This window comes from Ustilaginoidea virens, chromosome 4 (assembly GCF_000687475.1).
Source record: "Ustilaginoidea virens chromosome 4, complete sequence".
NCBI classification, from domain to species: domain Eukaryota; kingdom Fungi; phylum Ascomycota; class Sordariomycetes; order Hypocreales; family Clavicipitaceae; genus Ustilaginoidea; species Ustilaginoidea virens.
Genome location: NC_057319.1, coordinates 5,697,833 through 5,710,641, shown reverse-complemented (window position 1 = coordinate 5,710,641; position 12,809 = coordinate 5,697,833). Strand labels below are relative to the sequence as shown.

The window sequence follows — 12,809 nt, the reverse complement described above, 5'->3', positions numbered from 1 at the left end:
TCTGGGAACTGGGCCCTCGTCTCAGGATTTTGGTTCTTGGGTGACAATGACGGCCACTATTTTATAAGTAAGAATTAGTGACTTGGCCAATACTTGTTGATGGGTCAAAGCTGTTTCGGAGAATAAAGTGCGAGCTCTCTTATAACTGCTACGGTTTTGACGGAAATAAAAGCGTCACAACTTTTTACACATGCAAACTTGCATTACTCGAGTATAAAGTAAAACGTGTTTTTTTGGCGCTTTCTCGTCAGGTATACCGCTTTGGTTGAGGAAGATAAAGGGCATTCGCAAATTTTCACTTCAGGCTGCTCTTGAAGCCAAGGTAATCGAGAGTTTATACATGCCTGGTTTCTAGTATAAAAGATATCAGCAACTGCCGATATGCGGCAAGGACATGTGGAAATCTAACTCGGCCAACTCTTTGTTTGCGTGAATAAGACACGGAAAATCTACTTTCTGTTATATTTATCGATTATACATATCGAAAGATGAAAAACCCTGAGGTCGAAAACAGCGGTGTCGAAATTATGTAGTAGTTTGGTGACCTTGGATAATGCCTTGCTTTTGAAGCCTTCCTGTGTCCAGAAGGCCATTGATCGCATAAAATCCATGGATAAAATATAAGGTAGGACCTTCGACATAGAGGTAGCATTCTCATTTCTAAAAATGCGAGAAAATCTAAATGTGACAACAGTTTACAGCCCTGGACTAAAGTACCGCCGTTAATTAGCCTTGTTTTATGGTGAAGAAAATTAGCGCGTATTTTCTGCAGATACGAATGTCAAATGGAAAATGGCCTAAAGCCATCAATTGAAACGTACAATTCCCACCCGTACTTTACTTTTCGCCAAGGTCTCGACTCCTATGTCGTGGTGTTTTGCAGTATCCTCAAAGCATGAATCGGAGCCTCGCAAGTACAACAGTTTATTTAAACCCGTGACGAGCTGGGAATAAATAAATGACGCTTCTTTGAGTCCCAGAGACCGATTTTTGCATGTTTTCTTTCGATCACTTTGCTGTGCGAGCCATGTCATGATTGGATGCTGGTCAGTTCAATCAGAAAATTATTCACATGTCCAGCTTTTCTATTCAACACATGTCCAACTTTTCTAACAAGATACGTTAAGAAACATAATTCAAGTTTTTGCAAGAACAAAATTTATGCTCATGCACTCCGTAGTCACTTGCCCACGTCAATGGATTCCGAAAGTTGTCTTCAACCGATTCTGCTCTGCCCATTCCGCAATTGCGCCGTAGTCGCGACACGTGTGTTCAAATCCCCATCCCGTGCTTCCGATATCATTTGGAGGAGCCGGAAGCCATTCAAGCGTGGTGTCTCCGAAACACATGATAGTCTGCCGCAGGTAGTCAAAACAGTGAGTCAAGTGAGCACTGCTGACCTTGTTTACGTTGCCTTCGACGGCACTGTAGAAACCCTCTCGAGCCATGTACTGCGCATTCAGTTAGAATAGTGCATTTTTGCGGAGAGTGTTCACTTTTTTTCTTGCTTACCAGGCAGTGAAGTTGATGGAACACGGCCACCATTGCCTTTTGTTCGGAAATGGACTGATTCAAGCCCGGCTGCTCCGGAAGAACAGTTTCGTTCTTGACGATGACAAACCCGCGACCGACTGTTTAAATCGAGTTAGAAAATAGACGAAGACGGCTGCCAGGGCCGAAGTAAGTACCTGGCATCAACTTGTTCCACGCATATTCCGATTCGTTGTTCAAAGGTGCCCCAAACAATGTTTGAAACTCAAACAAGGAGGTACGCGAGACTGCCAAGCCCGTCAGCCGACACGGTCGACGGAATTTGATTCCGAAGCGGGCGCATACTCTCGGGTGGGAGCCAGTGTTTCGTTGCTCTGCTGTCTATCCCTAGCCTTTGATGCACGAATGCAACAAGAAGGGCCAGATTGGAGATGGCGAGGAGTCCGCTCAAGACCCAGGAGCCGGAAACCCGTATTTTGGAACGCAATTCCTCCGCATAAGACCCTGATTTAGGCCGCTCATCAAAGAGATTCTGCTTCTCGACCTCGTCGAGAGGTAGGGACTCTGAAGAGCCGGAAGCTGCATGACGGATAGGTTCGTACTGCAACAGATTTGGCTTCATTTCCACTGCGAATGATATTTGACTGGAGTGTAAAGCTTACCTTCAATATGGCTGACATGATGTTGAGATGAGTGTTGTAATAGGAGTCGGTTCGCCAACCTGGGGTTTTCCTGCAACTTTGTGGGGCGGCGCCAAGCACTCGGCATAGGCGCCGTCTGCGCCTGAGGTAGGAATTGGGCGTTACGCGAATGTCCAAAATTCGCTTGGCAAGGGATGCGGTATTTTTGATTTTACCTCTTTCGATATCCCTCCGCTTGGGCTTAGCAGTGAGCTATGGTTCCTGTGCTGGGAATCATCTCAGCATGGATCTTCAGTTGCCTCACTTCTTCGTAAATACGTGCCGCTGGCTGGTTACTTTTACATTCCCTAAATTTATATCAGAAATGTGTCTTTCTTGTCTGGGTCTGCTGCGAGCCTGTTGCGCATAGCGAAGGCAACAGGTACTAAAAAGGCGTTCACTGTTGGGTATCGTTGAAGATAGAAAGAGTTTAGTTAATACTAAATGTAGTAATGTCTGGCAATGTCTCATAAATTCGGTTTCTCAGTTCGTCATCAACTGTCTTATGAATGACCCTTTACCTAGATCTTGTGATTACAGTCCACAGTTCACGGCAGCATTCTTAAGGCTCGCCCCGCCTCCGAGTCTTGAGTTACTTTCGTCCAGACTCATAAGTGTTTGGTGTCAACAATTCGATGCTCCTCAGCCCATGCCCTAATCCCATCAAAGTCTCTGCACATGTGGACCGCCCCAGTCCCATCCGTCCCAGCCGCTTTTGTATTGGGGTCTTGTCCTTCCAATGCGGTGTCCCCACAGCATACGAGGGACTGCCGTAAATACCTGAAGCAGTGGTCAATGTGCCGATGCGCATGAGAATCCATGTGGCCGTCATGGCCACGGTCCGAATCTCTGGCATGCTTTGAAGCAGGACGCGTGAGCTCGTTGAAAACGTTCATGATGGCATGCTATACGACACATTCAGCAAGCTTCCACAGGACTCGATAAGAATATGACGCACCAGACAATGTATTTGATGGAATACAGCTATGGAGTACGCGCTTTTGCCTCGGAACGGGATGGGATCAGGCAGAGTGTATTTCTCTGCGTTGTTCACAGCAATGAACCCATTTCCCCCTGAGGCGCATGAAATGGTTCAACATGGCGTTGCGCGAACGACTCAAGAGCAGGGACTTATCTCACTTGGAATATACGACAACCAATTTTCTTGCGTCGCATTTCTGGAATTTTCATCATTTCGCCCAATTGTAGCCATTGGGTCGTGTCGAAAGAGCACTGGATGAATGGGAACTACATTTCGAAAGTTTCCGATCAGTGAATTTGCCCAGAACTTCTTCATTCAGAGCAATGTAACCACGCACAATTTGGAACTAGAGCGTTCAATTCACCCAAAGCGGACGGTGATTTGCTCTGCCAGCTGATATGCACAAAAAATGTCTCCAAGACGACCAGCTCAAAAACACCGACCAAGAGACCGAGCACTATACAGAAGTGTCGAAATGGGCGTTGAGACCATCTTTTCGTTTTCTTGCGCGGGAAATTCTCATCAATCAGAAACTCGCTTGATGCTCTTTCAGACTCGTCTTTGGTGAAATCTCGCGCCATTTTTCAGCGATACGCTGTAACCGTCTCGAAAGTCCTTGGAGAGTCGTCGCACGCAAAGGCTGCCTTTGGCTAGTTTATACAGCTGAGAGTAGCCAGGCCAGACAAGAACTTTGAGAAAATTCTGGCTTTCTTTTTGCTTTCATCATTCGAGCCGAAAAGAGAGGCGGTGATGGATGTCATTAGGCGCGGGTTTTCTACGTTGGCGCGCAACTCGCATCAGCGCCTCGACCACTGGCGCGTTCTTATCATGCGGCCACGGCGGCGTGACTCTAAATTTAGCCCTGGAAATTGAGACCGGAATCCTTGGATTCTACACAAGGGCAAAAGCAATGGAATGGTCAGCTGACTTTGTAGCTTGGCTTCGGAACGTCCTGGCATCGTTTCCTTCCCAAGTCGCGCAGTCTTTCTATTAACCGGAAATTAAAGAAGCAATAGACGCGAAAATGAGGCTGCAGAACATGCTATCTCGGGTGAATGTAAAGAAACCCTGCTACAATTCAGTCGAGGAGCCAGCATCAGGAGCCAGACACTGTTCCGAAACGTACGTCGGTAAAGCCATGGCCATATGCCCTACCTCGCTATCCATTGTTGACCTTGCATAGCCCAGGCCAAAAGATCCGGTCAATTTCTTTCTACCTTGTCACGGCAATAATCACCGTGCTATTAATTGCGGGATCTTTTGTTCAACTAAATCTATCCATCAGATCGACATGCGAGAGTCCGCCTGTAAGACGGGAGTGGCGGTCATTGACAAGTGATGAAAAGAGAAACTTTACACGGTCAGTCAACATCCTTGCGGGCATTCCCTCGTCGCGACGTAGCAACGGGACGATTTACGACGACTTTGCCATCTTGCATGGATCAATCGGCTCATACGGTGCGTGACGATAACCCGAACCCTGACAATCTATACCAACTGAGCATCATACAGCTCACCGTTCTGCGTCGTTCTTGCCCTGGCATCGTTACACCTTGATTGTGTTTGAGAATACTCTGAGAAAACACGCAGGCTTTACTGGTCAGATTCCGTACGCAAATGCGACACGTCTACCCACGCGAACTGTGACGCTAACCATACCCCGGCTAGATACTGGGACTGGTCTCTGGACTGGATGGACCTGGCCAACTCGTCAATATGGGACAGTGTCCATGGTTTCGGGGGCGACGGCGACCCTTTCGGACCGGAGACGGTGGGCGAAGGACGCTGCATAGTCGACGGGCCGTTTGCCAAGCTGCGGCCTATCCTATACAACCACACCTTTACTCAGCACTGCATCTCTCGCGGGTTCCACGACGGAAATCAGATGGGCCGCTTGCCCGGAGCAGCGTACAGCCCTGAGAAGATGGGAGAGATTCTCCGAAAGCCGCGGTACAAGGACTTTGTGCGCGAGCTGGAGATCTACTTGCACGGGTCGCTGCATCAGTCTGTAAATGGGGACTTTAAAGCCATGACGGCGGCGAATGGTAAGCCTGCGTCTTCTGTTCCCGCAGATATGGTTTTAACTCGAAGCAGATCCTCTTTTTTACGTGCATCATGCACAACTCGATCGCGTATGGTGGCAATGGCAGCAGCAGGATCCGAGGTCCCGACTGACTCAGTACGAAGGAAAACACATGTTCAACTCGACGGGAAACGCAACAGTCAGTGATATGCTCATGTATGGGGGCTTCACGGATGATGTGTCCGTTTCCAGCGTCATGAACACAGAGGGCGGCTTCTTATGTTACAAATACTAGCGAGCAGATGGAGTCGTGTGCAAACAGCATCATGGTAACTAGTTACGGCTGACATCAGTGGCTGCCTGCGCTCTGTGCAAAGGTCTGTTCTTTGGAAGACTCTGCGACTTTCAGAGCTCTCAGCTTAAGAATTTCCAGATCCACCTGTTGCTTCGCTTCCTTCCATGCCTCCGTATGGCCATTGATCAAGGGCAGCCCACGGCTGCTCCTACCACCATTTACCCAGTTTATCAAACGACTCACATACGATTCCTCCTCATCCCCAAGAATATGAAACCGCCGCCCATACCCTTTCAGTCTGACCCGATCATCGTACTCTACTCTCAGGACATCCATTGAAGGGAGGCGTGCAATGCCGGAAAGGAAGGCAGCGACAGCTATCGCCTGGAACTCAAAAAGCGAGAAGGTCGTGTTGAAAATGGGTATTCCAACAAAGGCCAATGTAGGGTCCGGCATGTAAAAGATGTCCTGGTGCAAGTTATGGACTTGGCTCCCATCAGTTATCAATACTTTGTCGTCGGCCTGCTGCGGCGTAATAGAATGATTGTGATACTGAGGCAGAAAAGGCACTGTGACATGGTAGCCTGTACAAAACACGATGGCGTCAATACCATGCAGCACTCTATTGCATTTCAAATATATTGTGAATGGCGAGTCCGTGGGCGCCGGCGAATCCGGGGGCGTCGTCCCGATTGCGACAACCTCCGAGACCCTGGATGCGTTTGCCGGCAGCTTGCTGGCTGGCATGTCGAAGCTGCCGTTCCGAGTGCTCTGATAAATTGTTTGGGCGCTGTCGCTGATTTCCCGCGCAATATCTGTCGATGACACGCCTCCACCTACCAAAAGCACGTTCTGGAGGACATTAGCAACGACTCGTCCCGGCACTGGCAGCTACTTGTGTACCTGTCCCTCGAATCTCGCGCCGTTTCTAAAAGACTTTGAATGGAGAACGCGCGCGGGCCAGCCTGCCTTTGCCTCGACGAGACCCGGAATGTCGGGAATCCGGGGCGCGTCATAGTGCCCTGATGCAACTACGACTGCGTCAAACACCTGTAGATGAAAATAAGCTGCGGGCTCCAGTTTGTGCACACTTCTAGCGTTTAATTTCACCTCATGATGGCAAATCTCAACCAGTTCTCCCGTTTCTGCTCTGTCCTGCAAAACTTTCCAATTCACATTCCACTTGGGGCCGTGCTTGTACACATTGGTGACGTAAGCCCCGAAGACAGTCACTTTTCTCATTCCAATCCGTTCGGATGTCTCTTGAACGTATTCCTTTACTTTACAGTGATGCACAAAGTCTGGCGTGTCCTTTGGCCAAGGGTTGAGAGTTGTCTGCACCAGAGGCGTCGCAATATTCGTCGCGAGATTATCGTAGCATGGCCTTGGCATCATCAGCACGGTCTTCGGTAAAGCTCTTTCTGGTGACATTGCTGACCCCGGCGGCGCGTGGAGAATCCTCTGTCGAATCTTGCCGCTTCTTTTGTCCCAGCCAATTCGTTCTATGTGGGATGGGTTGCTGCATGGATACTCGGGTTCGATGGCGGCGTCTTTGCAATATAACCTACCAGTTTATTTGGGTATATAAGTCAGGGTGCCTGGGCGTCAGAGTTGACGTACCATATTCCCCCGACTTGCTGATTCCTCTCAAAAACTGTCACCCTGAGTCCGACGCGTTGGAGATGAGCAGCGCTCAGCACGCCACTCATACCGGCACCGATGACCGCCACCTTACGTGTTACGGGGTCCTGCATTGCGATGGATATCCCAGGAAAACGATGGAGTTCGACTAAAGAGGTTTCGTTTCCTCTTAGTGACTAATCCAGGTGTCAAGGACTTTTTGACGCAACCATAGTCTTGCGCCAGCCAAGTCTCTGATCGTGATAGCATGCACCGTCGGGACACTTTCTATACTTGACATTCAATTACAACCAACCGCTTATGTTCTTTTCTAAGTGAGTTACAGGGATGATAGGCGCGCGCCATACCTTGCAAGCGGCGCGCCTGCTCCGCATCTTGCAGGGTTGGTCCGCATATGTATCTCACTCAGGGGCAGAAAGGAGTCAGCGGCCACTTGTACCCACCCAACTGCTTGCCTGGCATGCTTGCGTCCAGCATCTGTAGCTCACATTGGCCATGCTTCAGAGGCTCGCTTCTCCGCATCTTGGCGAAATTTCCTTCTCAGCGCCTCTTTCGCCTCGTACCACTTGGGGGGGAAGCCTGCTATCGGATTGAGGCCCCGACGTACTCTATTTGCATTTGCCCATGACAGTATGTCGGCCACATACGCCTCCTCCTTGCCATGAATGGAGTGAAAGTTCCTACCGTGACCAACTTGCAGAACCTTGGCTTCGTATTCACTCCTCATTTCTGCTTTTGTCGGCAGTTCGACGAGGCCCGAAAGCACCTGCGCGACCACAATGGCTTGGAAGTCAAAGACGGAAAATGTAAATGTGTAGTAAGGAAGTCCCACGAAGGCCAAGGTTGGATCGTGGATGTAGAACATGTCTTTGTGGAGATTATGTACCTGCGTGCCATCGCTAACGAGGATCCTGTCGCTTGCGTTTTCTGGCCGAGTCTCATCGCTGTGATAGTCCTGAAGGAACGGCAAAGTGATGTGGTATCCGGTACATAATATAATGACATGAACGCCTTTCAACCGCTTTCCACTGACTAAGTGACACGAAACGGGTAGCGGATCGTCTGCACAGAGCGTGTCGTTGTCGTCATGAATCTCGAATAGTGCTATCTCATCAACACGCGTAGCGTTCCTGGGAAGCATGCCGGCGTCTAGATCGAAATGGCTGTTTCTCGTGGATTGATAGATGCTGTTGGCAAACGGGCTTATATCCGTGGCTATATCGACTGACGATACTCCCCCGCCAATCATGAGTACTGTCTGCCAGAAGATGTTAGCCCTTGAGTTTTGTACAGATGCCGGGAACAGCACTACCAACCTTGCTTTTCAGATCCTCTGGCCTTCTATACTCTTTTGAATGCATGATTCGAGAGCCATATCTTTGTTTGGCTTGCGAGAGGCCGGGGATATCCGGAATACGAGGAGCATGATAATGCCCATTGGCAACGACCACTGCATCAAAACACTTGGACAATCTCGGGTCAGCTGCTAAAAGACTTTATCAATGGGTTACTCGAATCCCTTACAGAAGCGCTCTCTTTTTCAATCACCAAGGACTCCTCATTGCTTTGAAGGCTTGTCCACATAACAAGCCAACCGTCCTCCTTCTTTTCCACCTTCTGCACTCGGGCTCCGTAAGATGTAGCCTCGTGTACCTTTTTCTGCATCGAGATACTGTAGAGGTATTGCTGGACAAGGTGGTGGTCAGCATAGTCGGGAGTGCATGGCGGCCATGCCAGCAGTGTCACTTCCATCAGCGGCGTGGGAACGTTGGTCTTGAGATTACGGTAACAAGGTCTTTGAGTCGGTTTTAGCGTCGTAAACTTGATTCTCCCAAACCGCTTTACTCACCCTGGTGGTGCGTGCATGATCAAAGCCTCATCGTCTGCCAGTTTCTCTCCGACCTGTACATCTGCCCGAGATGCCTTGGTGGAAGGATATGCCAGCCTGGGGATTTTCCGCTCATCATACAGCCTACGCGATGGTTAACACGGTCGTGCATGCAAACTGAAAGTCCCCGAGCACATCTTACCAGACCCCTCCAGGGCCGCTGTTTCTCTCAAAGACGACCACATCGAGGCCAGCGGCGATGAGATGCGCAGCAGAGAGTATGCCGCTAGCGCCGGCGCCGACAACGGCGACGCGCTGGATTTTGGGAACTTCCATTTGGGGATGAGGTGTAAATGGAAGTTTTTCCCGTCGTTCAGCTTTGTCGATGTGATTTTGAATTCAACGCTCTTTTGCCGACGTCGGCCGTGGTGCGGCGGCTATTAGGCGCCCGGCGGAAATCCCGTGCGGCTACTGCACCTGGCATCGGATGTTTTTGTACAATTCCTTTGGGTCAGCGCGCAAAGTTAAAATCTCGGACATTGAGCTGGAAAGCTGGGGTGTTTTCCCCCTTTTCTCCGCCACGAGAGTGGTCACCCAGCTCCAACGGCTCTGTCATCAAAACACCGAAAATGAATCTACAAGATGTGATTGACACCGAGTCCGTAAGAGCTCGGTTTCCCGGCTTGGCTGGAGACACGGCCCTTTTTAACAATGCGTCCGGAACTGTGGTTCTCAAGGGTGCAATTGAAAGGTAACCTTCTTGCATCACCATGCCCGTCGTCGACGTTGAGAGCATGATTCTGAGTTTGAGAAAACGGCAGCGCCAGCAAGCTAATGCGTTCGATGCCTTTGCCAGGAGGCTCCGATGCAAAGAGCAAAGAGCTTCTCCAAGAATACATAAACAACAAGAAATGTGTCAGCGCATTCCTGAATGCCTCGCCCACTGAAATCAGTAAGCCAAAAGCATACCAAAAAACCCTCCCGTCCATCTTTTTTCCGGACACTGGTGCAACTCACATCGAGCCGTGCAGCATTTGGCCAGTCAACAACCTGTCTCTTCCGATTGCTCGCGACTTCGCTAAAGCCCAAGTTGAATGGCGACTGCGAAATAATTTGCTCGACCCTCTGCCACGAGGCAATGACAAGCGCATGGATTCACCTTGCTCAAGACTTGGGCGTCACAATCAAATGGTGGTCGCCGGACCAAAAGGACCCTGACGATCCGTCCCTGAGCCTCGAGTCGCTGAAACGGCTTCTGACTGCAAAAACCCGCATCGTCACCTGCAATCACGTATCCAATGTTATTGGAACCGTCCATCCCATCCGGGAGGTTGCAGAGGCTGCCCACTCCATCCCCGGCTGCATGCTGGCAGTTGACGGGGTGGCTTACGTGCCCCATCGCCCGGTCGATGTCAAGACGCTCGACGTCGACTTCTACTGCTTTAGTTGGTACAAGGTCTTTGGACCGCACATGGCGACCCTGTATGCCAGTACGAGGGCACAGGACCAATACATGACGAGTATCAATCACTTCTTTATAGCCCCAACGTCACTCGATGGCAAACTTCTCCTGGGGATGCCGTCCTTTGAGCTCCAGATGATGTGCTCGCCGATCGTTCACCACCTGCAGGAAGTTGTGGGATGGGAGACCATCACGAAGCAGGAAGCGCTACTGACCAAGGTTGTTCTCGATTACTTGCTTAGCAAGCCGCTCATGTATCGCGTCTTTGGAAGACGAAGCGCAGACCCGTCACAGCGTGTCTCAATCATCACCTTCGAGGTACGGGCGTGCCAATCCGGCCATGTAGTCTCGCAGATAAATGAAAGAAACCGCGTCAGGATACTCTGTGGATATTGCTTGGCGCCGCGCCCCACGTGGGATGTATTGAAGCCAGTTAGTAGCGATGGTCTCATCCGGGTCAGCTTGGTGCACTATAATACAGTTGCAGAGGCTGAGGTGTTTTGTGACGAGCTTGACAGGGTTGTGAGTCAGGCAACCTGTGCCGGCTCGGCGGGCTGAAGGACGACTAATTGCTAGACCATCTTCTGGACGAATAAAACATCACATTAATGTGCTTTCCTATAATGGTTTGTTGTTAGAGATTTTTCGGATTTATATTGTTCCGACCCGTGATGGGCATATCGCTTTCTCTGCCGCCTCCACCTTGTTCAACAGTCATCATCAATATATCAAGACATATTACAACGACAAATTTATGCCTCGCGTATTCTTTTTTCTGGTCGTTATTCTCTGATACTATTCACAATATAGGACACTCAAATTCGTCTTGCGTTTCAATTTCGTATTCCGTGATGTGGCAACGATGATCAGCCACCTGCACCTGTCCCGTTTCTCGTGTCCACCGTCGCGCCTAAAAGTCTTTTCAAAGGACCTCGAGTCCGTTGCTAAATAGACGGCCCCTGCCAGACCTTTCCGATGAGAACAAGCACCAATGTCAATATGGCCAAAGTCTTCAGATCCTCCAGTTGATGTCGGTGGCGGCTGACCCAATTCTGATACTGCGCCGACCAAACATGCCGCCCGCTGTCTCTCCATGCCGAACGAAGGCCCGGAAGCCCGTCCAAACTTCGCGCGTTCCACTTCTTCTGATAGTCGGGCATTTCTCCTCGATCAACAGTACGTTGAGCGAATTCCTGAAGCGTCGGCCGGTTCTCAAAATGCGCCTTGTCATCTTGACCCGAGCTTTGCATGATTTTCGGGACGCCAAACCCGCAAGAGACCTGCACCTGCCGAGGCGGATGAGTCGCCGCTTGCCCTTGGCTGGAGAGATGAGTGAATGGAATAGCGCAACAGGGGAACCAACCTTGAAAAAATCCACTACAATTATAGCCCTGGATCCGGCCAACGACGCGCCAACGCCCTTCATCTTGCCGCACAGCGCGGCAAACCCGGCCTCATGCCACTCAAAGACTGAGCCGGTGCCGAAGAAGCGCATGATTCGTGGAGTCTTATCAAACGAACAAAACATTATTGTCACTCGGCCGTTATCGCGGATGTGGCTGATGGTTTCGCACCCGGAGCCCGTGAGGTCGACGTACGCAACCTGGTTGGGGCCCAGGACGGCAAATGATGAATCTAGCAAGCCCTTGGGAGATACATTGATGTGCCGGCCTCGGAGCGGAGCAGAAGCTACAAAGAACAGGCTCTGGCAGAGAGCCCAGTCTCGCAAATGGTCTGAGAGGGAGTCGTAGAATATGGGCATTTTGCTCGCAGCGGCGTATAAGCGTTGGTAAAATTAGCTCGAGTCCAGCCAGGAGCCCGAGCAGCTCACTGGGCCTGTTTTGATTGTGCAAGAACTGGAACAAAGCGCGGGCTGTGGGAGGTTGAAAAGGCGCCGAGCCGAGTTAATGCCACCGAGTTGCTGGTGCTGGCAGCCATTACAATGCGACTACTGGTCAACCAGCTACTACTGTTGCGGAGCACAGCCCAGTAGCAAATAACAATACTCCTAGCAGCCTGGTGATGGCTGGCATTGATTGATTGATTGACATTGGTACATGTATTCTCCTTGTATAGACCTTGCATGTCCCGCATCCGACTGCACAACTTAGAAAACACATGCATTTTCGCACGAATAAAGTGTATACCGAGGTAGGCAGTCGGTTTGAATTTCTACCCTTGCACAAGCAATGTGAAGCAGAGGATGGACTAATAACGAGCGATCACTAAGCGACTAGAGTACTAGCAAGTTGACCTCACCTTTGGCGCAGTAGCGGTTGGGCAACAGAGAAGGCTCAGGTGATGGAAAGCCTGTGCGCCTATTAGCCTGCGCTAGTATTATAGCTGGCGTAACACTTGGCCTTTTTTTATCCCATTACTTATTATAGGATTACTAACTATATCTTAT

General features: G+C 50.1%; 7 protein-coding genes across 7 annotated transcripts; 2 read left to right on the top strand and 5 right to left on the bottom strand.

The window, feature by feature from the left end:
* Positions 1-1,193: 1,193 nt before the first annotated feature.
* UV8b_06026 (uncharacterized protein) lies at positions 1,194-2,171 on the bottom strand (the record flags this gene model as incomplete). Its single annotated transcript, XM_043143523.1, has 5 exons — positions 1,194-1,451; positions 1,513-1,631; positions 1,689-1,778; positions 1,837-2,092; positions 2,154-2,171. 5 exons carry the CDS (start codon positions 2,169-2,171, stop codon positions 1,194-1,196), a joined length of 741 nt encoding a protein of 246 aa, XP_042999463.1.
* A 608-nt stretch (positions 2,172-2,779) lies between these two features.
* UV8b_06025 (uncharacterized protein) lies at positions 2,780-3,734 on the bottom strand (the record flags this gene model as incomplete). Its single annotated transcript, XM_043143522.1, has 4 exons — positions 2,780-3,076; positions 3,130-3,245; positions 3,312-3,419; positions 3,491-3,734. 4 exons carry the CDS (start codon positions 3,732-3,734, stop codon positions 2,780-2,782), a joined length of 765 nt encoding a protein of 254 aa, XP_042999454.1.
* A 458-nt stretch (positions 3,735-4,192) lies between these two features.
* UV8b_06024 (uncharacterized protein) lies at positions 4,193-5,471 on the top strand (the record flags this gene model as incomplete). Its single annotated transcript, XM_043143521.1, has 5 exons — positions 4,193-4,275; positions 4,337-4,611; positions 4,666-4,762; positions 4,822-5,198; positions 5,248-5,471. 5 exons carry the CDS (start codon positions 4,193-4,195, stop codon positions 5,469-5,471), a joined length of 1,056 nt encoding a protein of 351 aa, XP_042999453.1.
* A 54-nt stretch (positions 5,472-5,525) lies between these two features.
* On the bottom strand, positions 5,526-7,225 carry UV8b_06023 (uncharacterized protein; the record flags this gene model as incomplete). The annotated part of the gene is made up of 4 exons (XM_043143520.1): positions 5,526-6,323; positions 6,375-6,521; positions 6,582-7,035; positions 7,092-7,225. 4 exons carry the CDS (start codon positions 7,223-7,225, stop codon positions 5,526-5,528), a joined length of 1,533 nt encoding a protein of 510 aa, XP_042999452.1.
* Positions 7,226-7,596: 371 nt separating this feature from the next.
* Positions 7,597-9,276, bottom strand: UV8b_06022 (uncharacterized protein; the record flags this gene model as incomplete). Its single annotated transcript, XM_043143519.1, has 6 exons — positions 7,597-8,067; positions 8,146-8,370; positions 8,429-8,575; positions 8,637-8,907; positions 8,962-9,084; positions 9,143-9,276. The coding sequence occupies 6 exons, from the start codon at positions 9,274-9,276 to the stop codon at positions 7,597-7,599; spliced, it is 1,371 nt and encodes a 456-aa protein (XP_042999451.1).
* A 293-nt stretch (positions 9,277-9,569) lies between these two features.
* On the top strand, positions 9,570-10,960 carry UV8b_06021 (uncharacterized protein; the record flags this gene model as incomplete). The annotated part of the gene is made up of 3 exons (XM_043143518.1): positions 9,570-9,691; positions 9,762-9,892; positions 9,972-10,960. 3 exons carry the CDS (start codon positions 9,570-9,572, stop codon positions 10,958-10,960), a joined length of 1,242 nt encoding a protein of 413 aa, XP_042999462.1.
* Positions 10,961-11,346: 386 nt separating this feature from the next.
* UV8b_06020 (uncharacterized protein) lies at positions 11,347-12,164 on the bottom strand (the record flags this gene model as incomplete). Its single annotated transcript, XM_043143517.1, has 2 exons — positions 11,347-11,688; positions 11,766-12,164. 2 exons carry the CDS (start codon positions 12,162-12,164, stop codon positions 11,347-11,349), a joined length of 741 nt encoding a protein of 246 aa, XP_042999450.1.
* Positions 12,165-12,809: the final 645 nt, after the last annotated feature.